The sequence below is a fragment of the Schistosoma mansoni genome, chromosome 3 (genome assembly GCF_000237925.1).
Source record: "Schistosoma mansoni strain Puerto Rico chromosome 3, complete genome".
Taxonomy (NCBI): Eukaryota; Metazoa; Platyhelminthes; class Trematoda; order Strigeidida; family Schistosomatidae; genus Schistosoma; species Schistosoma mansoni.
The window spans coordinates 20,236,681-20,253,230 of NC_031497.1; the positions used below are offsets into that span (position 1 = coordinate 20,236,681).

At 40.0% G+C, this 16,550-nt stretch overlaps 1 protein-coding gene across 2 annotated transcripts; it reads right to left on the bottom strand.

Moving 5' to 3' along the window:
- Nucleotides 1-2,577: 2,577 nt before the first annotated feature.
- On the bottom strand, nucleotides 2,578-3,339 carry Smp_030330.1 (putative peptidyl-tRNA hydrolase; the record flags this gene model as incomplete). Of its 2 annotated transcripts, XM_018799584.1 has the most annotated exons (5): nucleotides 2,638-2,732; nucleotides 2,770-2,882; nucleotides 2,939-3,060; nucleotides 3,100-3,210; nucleotides 3,253-3,339. In XM_018799584.1, 5 exons carry the CDS (start codon nucleotides 3,337-3,339, stop codon nucleotides 2,680-2,682), a joined length of 486 nt encoding a protein of 161 aa, XP_018651359.1. In that variant the 3' UTR covers nucleotides 2,638-2,679. The 2 variants fall into 2 exon arrangements, with proteins under 2 accessions (XP_018651360.1, XP_018651359.1); XM_018799585.1 differs by having other exon boundaries at nucleotides 2,578-2,882.
- Nucleotides 3,340-16,550: the final 13,211 nt, after the last annotated feature.

Here is a 16,550-nt window from a genome sequence, read left to right on the forward strand (position 1 = left end):
CTAATATCGTTAACGTTTTGTGCAAAAGGTTCCATTGATATTCTAAAAGAAAATATTTAACCATGAAAATCTAACCCCATCTCTGGTGTTCGACCAAACTTCGGTACATTAATTAACGGTAATAATGATGACTGTCAACAGTTTACGGAAATTTCCGGATTTTATGGTTAACATCACAAACTGATTTTAGATAGCGCTGGACAGCTACTAAGACAAAACAGCTATCCAATGTTCCCCTACTTTCCAGTGATGTTAACTACATGATAATGGTTTTTCATACTTACTAACACAAACCTTTCTACCCCCCAGCCGACTTATTCCTGTTCCGATCTTTCTGATTACATTTTATTTCAATTCTAATGCCATGTTGCGCAACTCCACAGTTTTCTTGATGAATATTCAAACCCTTGAAAACTATTTAACCTTCTCAGTGACATTAACATCTCATGCTTTTGCACCTCTGTTACAAAGTTCAGTAAATTCTCAATATTAACGAAATTTTCAATTCTTACCTATTAGGATATTAGAAATATATTTTATTATCAACAGGCATATCGTTCCCCATTCATCATGAAAAGTAGCGTAATGAACGACAACTTCGACATATTACAACGTGTTAATTGTGTTATATTGCTTTCTTTTGAGCCATATGAAAGTCACCTAAGATGGTGTTTTGTTAATATATTATATAATTGTTAAGCCGATTGTACACACAAGAGCGAAAATGTAATTGGCCGAATTCCAAACCTAGAATGAACCAACTAGATAGCTTTTTGAGTCTTCTAAGTAGTCAGCAACTTGGTTCTTTAAGAAAAAACCTAGTAAATCTAATAGGAATGCTGTCACAACCTTATCAAATGCTTTAAAACCATAAAGTGTTTTTTCTACCATTTTTGTAAATTATTACATGATATGGGTAACAAAGTAAAAATTCCATATTGTCGGCTTCTGGTCAGACATTTTGTTTGTTGTTTTCAAATCGGTAACCTGATTGTTAGGTGCCACTCAATGTAAGATCGAAAATGCTTGGCCCATAGTGGGATGGTATTTGTTTCTTACAAGATAACATGATATTTCCATTTGGACTACGACATAAACGTCCCCACTGAGGTTTCAGCATATTTTCAATTTACTATCTCACTACTATAATCTAAAATATATGCGTGTTGATTAACCTGGCAACTAGTGGTTTGTTCCCTCCCTCGAATTTGGCTGGGACAAGCAATTCAATAGTACATTCGCTTAGGTCTTCTAAATCGACAGTTGTCTGGAAAGTAGATCAGTATTTGAGTAACATGCAGAAGTATAGTCATGGAAACAGGTTAGTGTACAGCGTGAATACAGCACCAAGTTTAAAGCCTGATGAGTGGAATCGCATATTAGTCATAAGTTGATTAGCTCGATAGCAATATAACTAAAAGCAAGCTCACCGAATTTAGACAAGCTTGGCAAATGCTTTTAGTTACCTCGGCGTTAGCCAGCCGACCTAAAATGATGCACGTCGCCAGTTGGGCAATTTGACCAATACACACATTATTTTCTTCAGAATATTTAGTTGGATTGGTGAGCACTTTGACCGTTGTCGAAATACTTCCTCATTTGATTATGGTTTTCCGGAAATTGGTGACCACTTTTCTCCCTCAACACTAACAGGGTCGGTTGTTAATGAGGAGTTACTACATGATAAGAAACCTACTGAGTTTATTAACACATCAGGCGTATCCAACCATCAAAGACGGATGATATCGTCTAAAAACTCTGTACCTTTGACTCGTAAGTCAGTTCTTAAGTCTTGAGGAGTGCTGGCAGTTTATACCTAGTTCTGAAACAAAACCGAAGCACAGCTATATCAATTAGGTCCTTCTACGCACATGAAAACTTTGTCACCTATTACTTTTATTTATTTTGAACACATAAACATTGGTGCAAGGACGCACCAAATACATATGCGACAAACAATAACAATGAGGCTAGTAGCAGTTATCTTTACTTTGTTTGAGGGTTGTGATACTGCCCATGAGCACAGACCGAGGCAGGTGGTTTTCTTAGAGGGCCACAACCCGAGCTTCCGACCTAAAGATCTGATCCACAAGGCAGTGGAACAGTATCAGATGCAGTCCCATAGTAGTCTGTGACCAACGATTGATTCATACGCCATTTGCTCCCTCAAGGTACTGGGATACATTTACGCCATCGGTTTGGAATCGGGGTTTTCCAACTCCTCTGGGTAGATCCTCCATATCCACCAACCCGGTTAAGGCGCCGGATATTCGCTTTTCGTCCTCTCAATTTCATAAACAACAGTAATGCCACGAGCAGGCAGTGAGCAGGATTACCCTGGAAGTGGCTGTATACGTGTGGCCATATGAGAGCGTTCCGGGAGAGAAAGCGGACTCTCCCCATCCTCGGCCGTACCAGGGCGTTTGGGGGGCCAGCTTTTACTATTTGTTAGTTGCGGCCCTCCCTGCCTATACGATAACGGAACCTACACTAACATACGTCAAAGGATTTAGGTGATCATTAACAATTCACAACTAATCATTGAAGCTATTTGGTTCATGCAGAAAAAGACCGGTTAGCAGAAATAATCTTCTAAGTTTTTTTTATTAGAAAGCGTTAAAATAGTTGGGTTTCAAATATACACTGCTGCATACGTCGTAAGCGTTCCTAAGTATAATCTTAAGGAAGCAACTTTAGATCACCGGAAACAAGGTTGATTTCAGAAGCCAAAGCTAATGGAGGAAAATAAAAATAATTTTAGGCACAAACCCGGTCCTATCCCAAGAACAGTTGCAGTGCCTTTGGGAACTTGTGTATGGCCAGCATCGTGTATAATTGAATTAACAAGACCCAATGACTCAGCTTTGTCGGATAGTTTAAGCCTAAAAACAACAAAAGGTTAGAAAAGTCACGGTGTTAGAATCACGACTAAACTTACATTTCTTCATAACTGTCAACTTTAAGTACGATTTTGGGTTGTCCTTGATCTTCCCATGCCTTTAAGATGCCCGGATTTTTTTCAATAATTTCTTCATAACAAGAAACAGCAGCATGGGAACACTTCAAAACCACGGATCTTAAAAATACAAGATAGCTCACCTGAGCAGCAATCTTTCCACAACCCATTTTAAGATCAGATCGTACTATTAACACTAGTTTCATTTTACCAGGAACAGGTTTGCAATGAGTCAATTTCGATGCTAAATTAACCTATTGTGGAAAGGCTAAGCATTAGAAAAAGTTGGAGCTTACACTGCTACCAAGTTTACGAAAGACACACCAACCAACAAAAACACCTATGCCTCCAGACATAACAGACGTAAGGATGGCTAGTTCCATATTGGTTTTGATAGTGTAATTAGGGATAAACGTGGATACTGTAAATAAGCAAATATTTGTGAAACCCAATCAGACTAACGGGATCAACGGAGATTGAAGTTAACGAACGTCGGCAGCACGAACTGAATCCAAACCTTCTGAAAAAACAAAAACGTGCCGCCCTATAATCGACTAATCAAGGTCAAGGTCGTTTTCGGCACAGTGAAAAAGCCCGCCGTTTCGCTTTAACGACATTAAAGGGACTGACAAGAGGCGGTCATTCCGTATTTGACTTGTTGAGAGTCTATTGAATGTCCGTTGGATTGCACGGCCATCAGGTTTTCTTATATTTTAGTCGTGTTTTGCTGCAGTAAATTCGCGAAATCAAATTGAAAAGCAATAATTTAGCTTCTTTGTTTCAGTTTCAGGGGGCTTGATGGCCTGTGTTAGTCCTGGCAATGATGGTCTCTCAGCTGATCCAACTTTCTTTTGAAGGAGTCGACGAATGGAGCCTCAACCACGTGCTGGGGTAATGAATTCCACTCGTTGATGATTCGATGGGAAAGTCGGTAGTCAGCTGACAAGTAATTCGTTCTGGGCTTGTGAACTTTTTTGGAGTGTCCTCGTAGATTTTCTGTTTTGGAAGACAAGAAAAATGAGGGCATATCAGGTGCGAATTTGTCATTAAGCAATTTGAAAACTGTAATCAAGTCGCCTCTGATTCTTCTATATGACAGCGGGAATAGGTTTAGTTTGGCCAGTCTAGTACCATACGGGAGCTTCGCTTTTCCGGGAATCAGCCTAGTTGCTGTTCTCTGAACCCTTTCCAAGAGTTCACTGTCTTTTTTTAGGCAGGGGCTAGCTGTTTGTATGCAGTACTCAAGTTAAAGACGTACGAACATTGTATACAAAGTCAGAAACGTTTTAGCGTCGAGATGCCTAAAAGCCCTGCGTATGGACCATAAAGTTTTAAAACCTTTGGCGGCTATTGCACGGCAGTGTGCAGTAGTCTTTACGTCTGGACTAACGATGACGCCTAAGTCATTGTGTGCCTGGACAATAGGTAACTCAGTGTTATTCATCGTGTATGTATCTGTACCCTGGTGGCCAATATGCATCACAATACACTTGGAAGTGTTTATCGGCAGTTGCCAGGTTTGGGACCATTCAGATAATCTCTCCAGGTCATTTTGAAGCTCTAAGCTATCGCCCTTGCTTTGTATCGCTCTCCATATCTTGACATCGTCAGCATAGAGTAAGACGGATGACGATAGTAGACGAGGGAGGTCAATTACGTACAGGAGGAATAACACTGGCTCCAAAACTGTACCCTGGGGGACTCCACTAAGCACAGTTTCCCAGCTAGATTACTTGGAGTTCACCTTTACTCTTTGTTGACGCCCGACTAGGAAGTCTTATATCCACATCAATCTTTGTTTTGTAGTGTACAATTTGGCTACATTGTTGCCTCGTAACTTCACCTGGGATACCAATGACTGTACTTAACCTCAATGTCCTTGTTTAAAATTTGTTGGGGTTCACAAAACAGCATATTGAGAGTAACTTAACAGTCAGAGATACTCTGAGTTTCTGTGAATCGTTGCTTTCCGCAAGAATTAAGACGAAATGTCGAGTAACCGGTAAGTCTTTACTTTTTCTAGTCCTTCCTTCAGATAATAAAGTTTATTCGCAAGAAATAACTTTTTTCAATAGTTATTAAGTGCTGTTTGTAGTGATTCACGTTCAAGAGAGATTCCAGTCGATTTAAGCGAGGCATTTAAATACAGGCGTTTTGGAAGCTGGATTGAATTTGATGGTCTCTTAAAGGGGAAAAATAGTCCTATCCTTTCTCAGACTACCCACACTCATTACACTCACGGAGAAGGTAAACTGCTGAAGGACATGAGGTTTAGATACATGTTTATGGTGTTTCATTCCACACTTGGTCATGGTCGTAAACCACAAGGTTTGACAGTGAATAAAAAACTGTGAGAACTTTAACTAACATGTGACATTTAAGGTCTAAGTTTCGAAACTGCCAACCAATATTCCGTGCAAACTTGGACGGTGATTAATATTTCATAAAATCATACAAGATGCTTCACAATCATCCTTTTAGTAGTTTGAAGATGGTATCGAGTCACTTCCAAATTCCTTGGTACGGCCGGGAGTGGGGAGAGTCCGCTCTCCCTCTCGAAATGCTCTCACATGGCCACGCGTATATAGCCTCTGTCACGGAAGTCCTACTCACTGCCTTCTCATGGCAGGGCTGTTGTTTGCGAAATTTAGAGGACGAAAAGCGAATGTCTGGCGCTTTAACCGGGTTGTTGGACACGGAAAGTCCACCTAGTGGAGTTAGAAAACCTTGATTCCAAACCAATGGTGCACATGGGCTCCAGTATCCTGAGGGAACAAATGGCGTATGAATCAATCGTTGGTCAAAGACTGCCATGGGACTGCATCTCCTGATACTGCTCCATTGCTTTGTGGATCAGACCTTTAGGTGAAAGGCTCCGGGTGTGGTCACCTAAGAAAACCACCTGCTTCAGTTTGGGCACCCGGACAGCAACATAAACCTCACACAAATCAGATGAGATTTGTGTGGTGCATATGTATTCGGTGCCCCGTTGTCCCAATATTTATGTGCTTAAATAAATAAAATAAATAAGGTGACAGGCCAGGTATCAACTTGGTCCCTCCGGTAGACCGAAAATCAGAGGGCTGTTAATGGTCCAGATAAGATATATTTGTTGGCGATCTCGTGGTATCGAAAGAATACCGATACGTACCAAAGTTTACAGGCAATACAACGGAGCGTAAGCTCGTTCGTGCAAGCAAAAAGGACCACGGAAGGAGAAGTGCGTTCGGTACAGTTAAACAAACAAGTACAATAAAACAATCACTGGTACATTATTCAAACCCTGAGATTGATGATGTGTCCCTAATCTGCATCTTAAGTTATTGTTACATAATCCTCTAAACATGAAATAAAATTAACTGAGTATAGATCGCAAAGTAGTATGAATTAATAATTAGTGTCATAGAAAGAAAAATACAATAACAAATATTTGTGAATGAGGTCACTATGATAAGACAAAGATAATGACTCTTTTTGAGAATATGAATACGATTTAAGCCTTTTTATGACAATCGATACAGCAAAACGTAACGAATTCGACGTTCTTTGTTTACAAGTTATCTTGAAGAACTGTAAGGCACCAACATCATGGCTATTGTCAAGCCAATGGTGCGCATTCGTACTGCTGAAAACGTGGTGTCTTCTTAGTCTACGCTTCTAAAGAATGTGCTCAAAGATGCGGACACAAATCCTCTCTTCTGTTTTCCTGATATACATGCCGTCGCACGTACATATAAACTGATAGATGCAAATGGAGGCAACATAATATGGGAATTTGTCTAGACACGACTGTTCTAATGACCAATTCCATTGATACGGAGAGATTAAATTGATACCTGGATACATCCTTTAATTTGAAATCAATCTTTCCAGCTATTTCATCACCCTTGATTCAACCCAAGTCTTGGGAAGACAGGCTCGTTCTTTATCGTCACATTATTTGTTAAGGGTTTCATCCAAAATGAGACCTTTAACATACGGCCCACTTATGTTACTGACTATTTTTCAGTGGTCCCCTTAAGCCAAGCACATAATCGCGATATTCATTTAAGCATACACATATACATACACAAAAACTACCGGTTACTATTCCACCATTCAAAATACCATAAAAAAAGTAATTTTATTTGAAATGAACTGGATTATCTTACTGTGAATATTTTGACTGAGATTTCATCAGTCTTGGTTGGCATATTTGCATCTTGTGCGGGTTACCTCAACATAGCCATTCAACCCACAAATTAGTATAGAATAGAAGAAATATGCACAAATTAACGGCTATCTGGACCCAGCATCTAAGTGAATAACGCATTGGTGTTAGGAGTAAATGGTACTGTACTGGGAATTGATACAAATCATTAATAAAAAGAGTGCTGATATCAGCCAACTCTTAGCTGTAACTTACCTATAGGGCTGACGGGAAATGTGTAGCCTTTTGAATAAAACAGTACTAAGTTGAAGCTTATATATCTGGTGAATATACGCCGTCCCACCTCATTTTGAATTCCAGGCTTTTCTGCTTCCTTAGTACAATCAGAGAATAGAATAAGTCTCATCGGGCAGTTTTACTTTTCTGAGCAGAAAAGATGTAAAAAATGGGAAACGGAGCAATAGACCAGTTCACCCCGGTGTCGGATCCACCTAACCAATTTATTCGTCAATGGTAATTGTTATTGACCTTGTTGAGTGGCAATAAACTACTATACATTCGTAGATCATTTTCAATATCGGATTGACATTGTGATAAATTTCTGCATTGTCACACTGACCCGTTATTATAATTCCAATAGATGTTTATTAGGTAATAGTTCTGCGTGTGACTTTATTGAAAGCCTGACTAGAGACTATCAAATTTATATCTGTCGAGCGAGCGTGATTTCTCAGAAAACATAATTTCCATACAAAGTTATCCCTAGCTATTCGTAAACAAATTATTAAAAAATTCTAAAAACTACACCCACCTAGCCTTATTTTCTGAATTATTATCGAGAACTGTTTTACAGTCGAGAAATATTGCAGTATTTGTTGGATCGTCTGATAAGGACATGCAACCGAACAGTGCATTTAACATTCAAATCTAGACTTCCAAATTAAAAAGACTTTATGTTCTTACACTTCAAAAATCTTACCATAGCAATTAGGTGTGGTATGGATTTGAAAAAAAGGAGTGCCCAAAGTTCTGTTCTTACTTGATAATTTTGTGTACTATATGGGTCCAAATTATAGTAGACCACACAAGCAGCCAACTTAGCCTGTAGCCCCTCCGAGGGCTACTGCTGGTCCCAAGCCCGGATAGAGGAGGAGAGTTGGGCATGGGGTTAGCGACTCTATTCCGTAGAGAACCAACTCGCTAAAAAAACGCTAACCGGCAAAAATTATTCCAACCATTTAAACTCTGCCCTGGGAGATGAAGGAAGATTTATGACGCCTCATGATGAAAGCCGAGATTGTTCGGAAGTCATGGGGCCGATGCACCTTCTAACAACAAGAGAAACAATTTCTATAGGTACATGGAACGCCCGGACAATGTGGGAGACCTGGAGAATCTTCCAAATTGCTGCAGAAATGATGAAATACAACCTGGGGGTGAAACACATTGGACGCAGATTGGACAACAACGACTATCTTCAGGAGAGCTTCTGTTATGTTTCGGCCATGAAAAAGAACATACTCCACATACACAAGGAGTTGCATTGATGTTGTTCAAACAAACACAAAACGCACTTATAGGATGGGAATCTCATGGACCAAGGATCATCAAATCCTCCCTGAAAACAAAGAAAGAGGGCATTACAATTAAGGTCACCCAACGCTATATGCCTACGAATGACTACGATGAAGACGTTAAAGATCAATTCTACGATAGGCTGCAGTCAATCGTCGACAAGTGCCCAGCAAATGACCTGACCATTGTGATGGGAGACCTTAATGCCAAGGTTGGAATGAACAACACCGGATAAGAATACGTCATGGGACGAAACGAACTGACTGGGAGAAAGGAACGAAAATGGTGAGAGATGTGCAAACCTTTGTTCCTTCAATAAACTGGTCATAGGTGACACCATATTCCCACACAAAACATGCACAAAGCCACTTGGATTTCACCGGATCACACTATACAGAATCAAATCGACCATATCTGAATCAACAAAAAGTTCAGGAGGACGATGGAAGATGTGAGAAACAGGAGAGGAGCTGGTATAGCATCAAATCATCATTTGATGGTCGCCAAGATGAAACTAAAACTTAAGAAGCAGTGGACAACGGCGCGGACAACATCACAAAAGTTTAATACGGCCTTTCTTCGAGATGCAGACAAACTCAACAAATTCAACATAGCCATCAACAATAAGTTCCAGGCCTTTAATGATCTACTCAATGGAGAGGGAAATACTGTGGAGAACAACTGGAAAGGGATCAAGGAGGCAATCACTTCAACATGTCATGGAGTTCTGGGCCACAAAAATCACTAACACAAGGAATGTATCACTGTTGATACACTGGATAAGATTCAAGAACGAGGGAACAAGAAGGCAGCTATCAGTACCAGCCGAACACGAGCTGAAAAAGCCAAGACACAAGCCAAAAACACAGAAGCAAACAAGCAAGTGAAGAGGAGCATCAGAACCGACAAACGTTATTAAGTAAAAGATTTAGCAATGACGGCAGAAAAGGCTGCAACAGAAGAAAACATGAGACAATTGTATGATACAATAGAGAAACTCATTAGAAATTACTGTAAACCAGAACGAACGGTGAAAAGCAAGGAAGGTAAGGCAATTAACAACATTGAATAACAACGAAACACGTGGGTAGAACACTTCAATGAACTATTGAATCAATCAGCTCCACTGAACCCACCCAACATCGAAGCAGCACTCACAGACCTCCCAATCGATGTTGGCTCACCAACAATTGAAGAGATCAGCATGGCCACCAGACAAATCAAGAGCGGCAAATCAGCGGGACCAGACAACATCCCGGCACAACCTCTGTGAGCAGATATAGCAGCAACTCCGAAGATACTCCACTTCCTCTTCAGTAGGATTCGAGATGAAGAACAAGTACCACAGACAGACTGGAAAGAAGGAAACCTGATCAAAATACCAAAGAAAGGCCACCTAAGAAAGTGTGATAACTACAGGGGCATCACTCTTCTCTCAATACCAGGAAAAGTCTTCAACAGGATATTGTTAAACAGAATGAGGGACTCCGTAGATGCCCAACTTTCAGACCAGCAGGCTACATTCCTTAACGATTGATCGTGTACAGACGAAATCGCAACTCTACGTATCATTGTGCAACAATCAATTGAATGGAATTCATCATTCTACATCAACTTCATTGACTACGAGAAAGCATTTGATAGCGTGGACAGGACAACACTATGGAGGCTTCTTCGACACCACGACATGCTTGAGAAGATAGTCAATATCATATGGAAATCCTATGATGGATTAAACTGCCAAATCGTGCATGGAGAACAACTCAATGACCCCTTCGAAGTAAAGACCAGTGTTAGGCAAGGTTGCTTACTCTCACCCTTTCTCTTTCTCCTGCTGATCGACTGGATCATGAAGACGTCAACATCTGGAGGGAAGTATGGGATACAATGGACAGCCAGGATGCAGCTGGACGATCTAGACTTCTCAGATGATCTGGTTCTTCTATCACACACGCAACAACAAATGCAGGAGAGGGCAACCAGTGTAACAGCAGCCTCAGAAGCAGTAGGTCTCAATATACACAAAAGGAAAAGCAAGACTCTCCGATACAATACAGCATGCACCAATCGAATCACACTTGACGGAGAAGCTTTGCAGAATGTGAAAACCTTTACATATCTGGGCAGTATCATTTATGAACACGGTGGATCTGATGCAAATGTGAAGGCGCTGATCTGCAAAGCAAGAGCAGCTTATTTACAACTGAAGAACATCTGGAACTCAGAACAATTGTCAACCAACACCAAGATCAGAATTTTCAATACAAATGTCAAGACAGTTCTACTGTATGGGACGGAAACTTGGAGAGCTACGAAAGCCATCATCCAGAAGCTACAGGTGTTTATTCACAGTTGTTTACGCAAAATACTTCTGATCCGTTGGCCAGACACTATCAGCAACAAGTTACTGTGGGAGAGAACAAACCATATTCCATCCAGTGGAGGAAGAAATCAGGAAGAAGAGCTGGAAGTGGATAGAATACGCATTCAGGAAAGTACTCAACTGCATCACAAGACAAGCCCTCACATGGAATCCTGGAAGGTCAAAGAAAAAGAGAAAGACGCAAGAATAGATTACGCCGAGAAATGGAGGCAAACATGAGAAGAATGAACAAAAGTTGGATAGAACTAGAAAGGAAGGCCTAGGACAGAGTGGGTTGGAGAATGCTGGTCGGCGGCCTATGCTCCATTGGGAGTAACAGGCATAAGTAAGTAAGTACAACTAAATTAACTACTTCTGTGAATCCGGTATTCATGTTGTTGTGCTAACGAGGTATGGCAACTTGGACCGACGCATATATGTGCCTGATCCCACGTTGTATCTGACTGACTGACTGACTGAATATTGTAGTAGTTGGGTAGTTTCATTAAAATGTTTAATTGGTAAAGTAAACGATAATGATTCAATAGCTCGATTGCAAGCCGAAATGATTGTAAATAAAGAGAAATTGATAAAAATCTTAATTATTAATTGCAAGTAAAAGTAGATTTTTTTTTATAAAAAGGTGTTCAATCAGATGACATTTTCTGAAGAACCATGAAATGATGGAGTGGATTACATAAATGTTTCTTTCCAGTGAAGCAATTATTATCAGTGTTTGCTACATCATAAAACAAAAGTAAGAATAACAGGATTATAATTCAGTAGTTTGAGTTTATAACTCAGCGCTTAAAGTTTATTCATATAATATGTAATGCTCGAATACATTCGAGGGAAGTTCAGCGAGGATAATACGATAGTTTGAGGTTCTATATTCTTCAGTATTTCTTTACTTGAAATCGATCGGCGATGAAAATCATTTATAAACGACAGTTCGTTGCATAACACAAGTGTTAAATATGGTTAGAAACAATGAATATTAAGCAGTGTAAAACAACTTTAAATCGAGACGATAGACTTGAAATCTTTACGAGCTTTTAATGAGCAAAAGCAGTAGTTTTGACTGTGATTTCATTTCATTACTTAGCAACGTTATTTGAAATTAGTTGGTTATTTGATGAACTAATAATACTCTATTTTCATGTACTATTAAATGAAATTCCGACAAAAAAATAACTCTATATTTTCAAAAGCGGTTTTGTGAAGATTTCAGTAAGTTGGTAGTTGAATTCGTAAGTCAATTAAAACTAGACCATCATGGAAAACCTGGTCTAGAGGTTAAGCATTCTCACGCGAGACTGAAGGTCCTGGATTCGAATCCTGATAGCGAGGTCGTGGATGCGTACTCCTAAGGAACCCCTTACTGGGACGAAACAGTCGTCCAGTGCTTCCAGATTTTTCATGGTGGTCTAGCTTCAATTGACTCATGATTTCAACTATAAAGCTATATATTTGTTTATATTTAGTGTCATTCCACAAATTTGACATCAACTTTGAATCTGTTGCATTTTGGCTAAGAATTAGCCAATCGGTGTGTCCCAACATAATCCTATATGGAACGTTCTTTAATCCAATATATATTTCGCTAATAATTAGCTACTGAGGTTAGGAGTATTTAAGAAGATTAATTTCAATGATTCGATTCTTCTTTTATTGAACATTTAAACTAAATGATGGTTGAGAAGTGATGAAACGCTGAAGAAAAAAAACATCCATGACTTTTTATAAATTTCACAATAAAACACTACTTAATTTAAGTAGAAAAAGAAAACTGATTGAAGTATTGTTTTCATTTAATGGATTATTTAATCACAGGTTCATTGAATAAAGGAAAATAGACATTTTCTTATGATTGACAGTTTGTATATGAATAGTGACATGATTTCATTCCCTCCCACCCCGATGATTTCATTAGTGTTACATCATTTCCATCATCATCATTAATATTAGAAAAGTAAATGGAAGAGAAGTATATTTTTAATTAGATTAATGACTATTTGATTATAAACTAGACAGTTTGAGTTAGATTTGAAGGAAACAAAAACAAAACAGTTTATAAAGTTGTTACCATCAAGAAAATCGGTTTAGTTGCTGTCTGGATACAAGCTGACAAAGTTTGAAATGTTTCAATATTACTATGCAACATGGAACTGCATTTAAAATGACTATTTGGTTGATATATTAACAGTTCTGTCTATGAAAACAAGAAAAATTATAAATCGATATAATTATATAAAGTCATTTTATGTTATGTAATAAATCACCAGTTGCATTTCAGTAAACTGAATGTGTAGATAATTAATAATTTGGTTCAGTTTTCTAATAAATTTTATGATGTTGGTGTTCGAAAATCAAGACGTACAAAATCCTAGTTCGAGTTTTGATGATCCAAATGAAGATTGTAAGCAGTTATCAAGGCTTTGGATTAGAATGTGTTTTTCTTTTATGATTGAGTGACATGTTTTCTCAATGACAGAGATTCACTTCATCATATGTAATGTTGAGGTTTAATTTAGATGACCATCTACTATTTAAAACAAACAAATCAGGGAATAAATAAATAATATATTTGTAATATCCCAATGAGTAGAAAAATTAGATTTTTTGACGTTTCGTGACTCAGTGTAAGCCACTTCTTCAGAGAATAAATAACCAAATTAACCTGAGAATCAATGAGAATATTCCCTACAAGGTGGGATCAGATAAACATCTGCAGAGATTTCAACAATCTTCCCAACCAGACTGTTAACAGGTTGTTACAAATATATTATTTATTTATAACAATCTACCAAATGCTCAATTTATTTGAAATTATCAAATCAAAACTTGGTAATGATACCTACAAAATCAGGGAATGTTGTCCCGATCGTTGCTGCTACCTTGACGTAGTGGTCGGGCTTGCCTATCGTGATGAAGCAATCGAGCTATACTGGCTGGAACAATCGTTCCTCGAGGTCCTACCATGCCAGACAGGTCGGTTGAAGAGCGGTGAGACTAAAAGCAGCAAACCCAAGGTCCGAAGGCGAAGTCGTACTGCTGACTGTACAGAGGTGTGACAGCAGTAAGGTGTTTCCTTCAGACAACCAGCATGACAGCGATGCTGCCTTCCCACAAGGAGGGGTGGGGTTAGAAAAGGTCGACCCTAAAAATGCACACCTCGCCTTATCCCACGGATATCCGTCTCCGGCGGTAAGGCCCCAACAAGTACGGAGCTAACACAAAAACTACCCACAAAAAGGTCGTGTGTGACCGACCTCAAGCAGTTGTCCCTTGGGCACTGCGGTCACGCTCTCAGGTCATTAAGACCACTTCTAACCCAATTTCCTTTTCAGGTACCTCTAGAAGAATCCTTCCACGGTGTGGGCAACCGGGAAGTGATAACTGCCCTCATACCTCTAACAACACTCAAGACTACTGTGTTCATAATCAATCTCCTTCTTCACTTCCTACTATTCCTTCTACCTTGACTTTCAACACTAAACTTCCTGTTCCGGTTTCCTCCTCAAGTGTCACCATGGCCAACGATTCTAGTGCGCGAAACGCTGTCCCAGGTCTACTAAAACCTCGCTCCAAACTACACATTGGAGCCTTCAACGTACGTACCCTATGCCAAATCGGTCAACAGGCCTCCTTAGCTAAAACTCTAGAATCTCGTACCATTGATGTATGCTGTGTCTCCGAAACACGCATACAGGATCCCAGTGTGGTCATTCACTTGACCTCACCTCGCCAAAATGGACAGCCGACGAAATACACCCTCCGTGTATCTGGCGACCCGTTGGCTAGTTCTCGCGGACTTGCAGGTGTAGGCATAGCACTAAGTACAAGGGCAGAACAAGCACTACTAGAATGGATCCCCGTTAACAGTCGCCTGTGTGCTGTCCGGCTAAATGGCTCCGTAAGAACTCGGAAGGATAGGGACACACGTCGTTGCCTTTTCGTCGTTTCTGCCTACGCTCCCACTGACTGCAGCCATGATGAAGTGAAAGATGACTTTTACAGAAAACTCTCTGAGCTTCTTCAGAAAGCTAAGCGCTCAGACATAGTAGTCGTAGCGGGTGACTTTAATGCCCAGGTAGGCAGCTTAAATCAAACAGAAAGACATTTAGGTGGGTGTTTTAGTATTCCGGCTCAACGAACCGATAATGGTGATCGTCTGTTGCAACTATGCTCAGACAATCGTTTATTTTTAGCAAGCACTAATTTTAAACATAAGGAGAGACATCGTCTAACATGGCGACCACCTGCACCAAACCAACGATGGACTCAAATAGACCATATTGTCATCAGTCATCGTTGGAGAGGCTCAATAGAAGATTGTCGCTCGTATTGGAATACTTGTTTAGACTCTGACCACGCTTTAATACGAGCACGCATTTGTCTGCGCCTCAATGGACGCAGGAAAATTACACTAAGAAGACCCATTAGGATTGAACTGAAGGACGAGAAAGCCAAATGCGAATTCCAGAAACAACTGAGTTCACATCTAGGCAGTTCTGTAAACGAGACTGACCCAGATGCTGCTTGGAAAGACATACGAACAGCTGTGGAAACAGCAGTCACATCTATTAGTCATTTAAACCATAGGGCTCCAAAAAACCAGTGGATTTCCTCTAAGTCTAAACTCATCCCATCAGGCTCTGAACACGACGAAGAGCGTAAAGAAATTAGATCTAGGTTAACTAAAAGTCTAAGGAACGATCGTGAGCAGTGGTGGGCAACGAAAACAAAAGAGATGGAAAAGGCAGCGGCTGTAGGCAACACCAGGCAACTATTCAGACTAATAAAAGAAACCGGAATTAAGAATTCAAGTGTAAGTGAGACAATCTCCGAAAAAGACGGAACCCTTATCTGCTCTCAACCTAAACGTTTAGAACGATGGGCGGAACACTTTAAGGAGCAGTTTAGCTGGCCTTCAGCTACTGCACAACTACCCACTATTCCCAGAAAACCTGAATGGAACATTGAAGTAGGCCCCACGACCCTACTTGAAGTTCAAAAGGCTATAAGTAATCTGAAACGAGGAAAAGCAGCTGGTCCTGATGGATTGCCTCCAGAGGTCTTTAAATATGGTGGTCCAATTTTAGCGATTAGGTTGACTAATATTCTGGCTAAAATCTGGGAGACGGATGTAATCCCATCCGACTGGTCACAATCACTGATTGTCCCAATATATAAAAAGGGGTCCAAATCATCCTGCGATAACCATAGAGGGATTAGTCTGACTAACATAGCATCTAAAATACTAGCCTCAATAATTATCGGGCGCCTAACTAAGACTCGTGAACTGCAAACACGAGAAAATCAGGCTGGCTTCAGACCTGGTCGTGGCTGTATCGACCACATATTCACCATTCGTCAAGTTTTAGAGCACAGACACGCTTATCGGCGTCCGACAATGATAGTTTTTCTTGACTTGAAAGCAGCATTTGACTCTGTAGACCGAGAGGTTCTGTGGCAGTGTCTGTCATTGAAAGGTGTACCTGAGA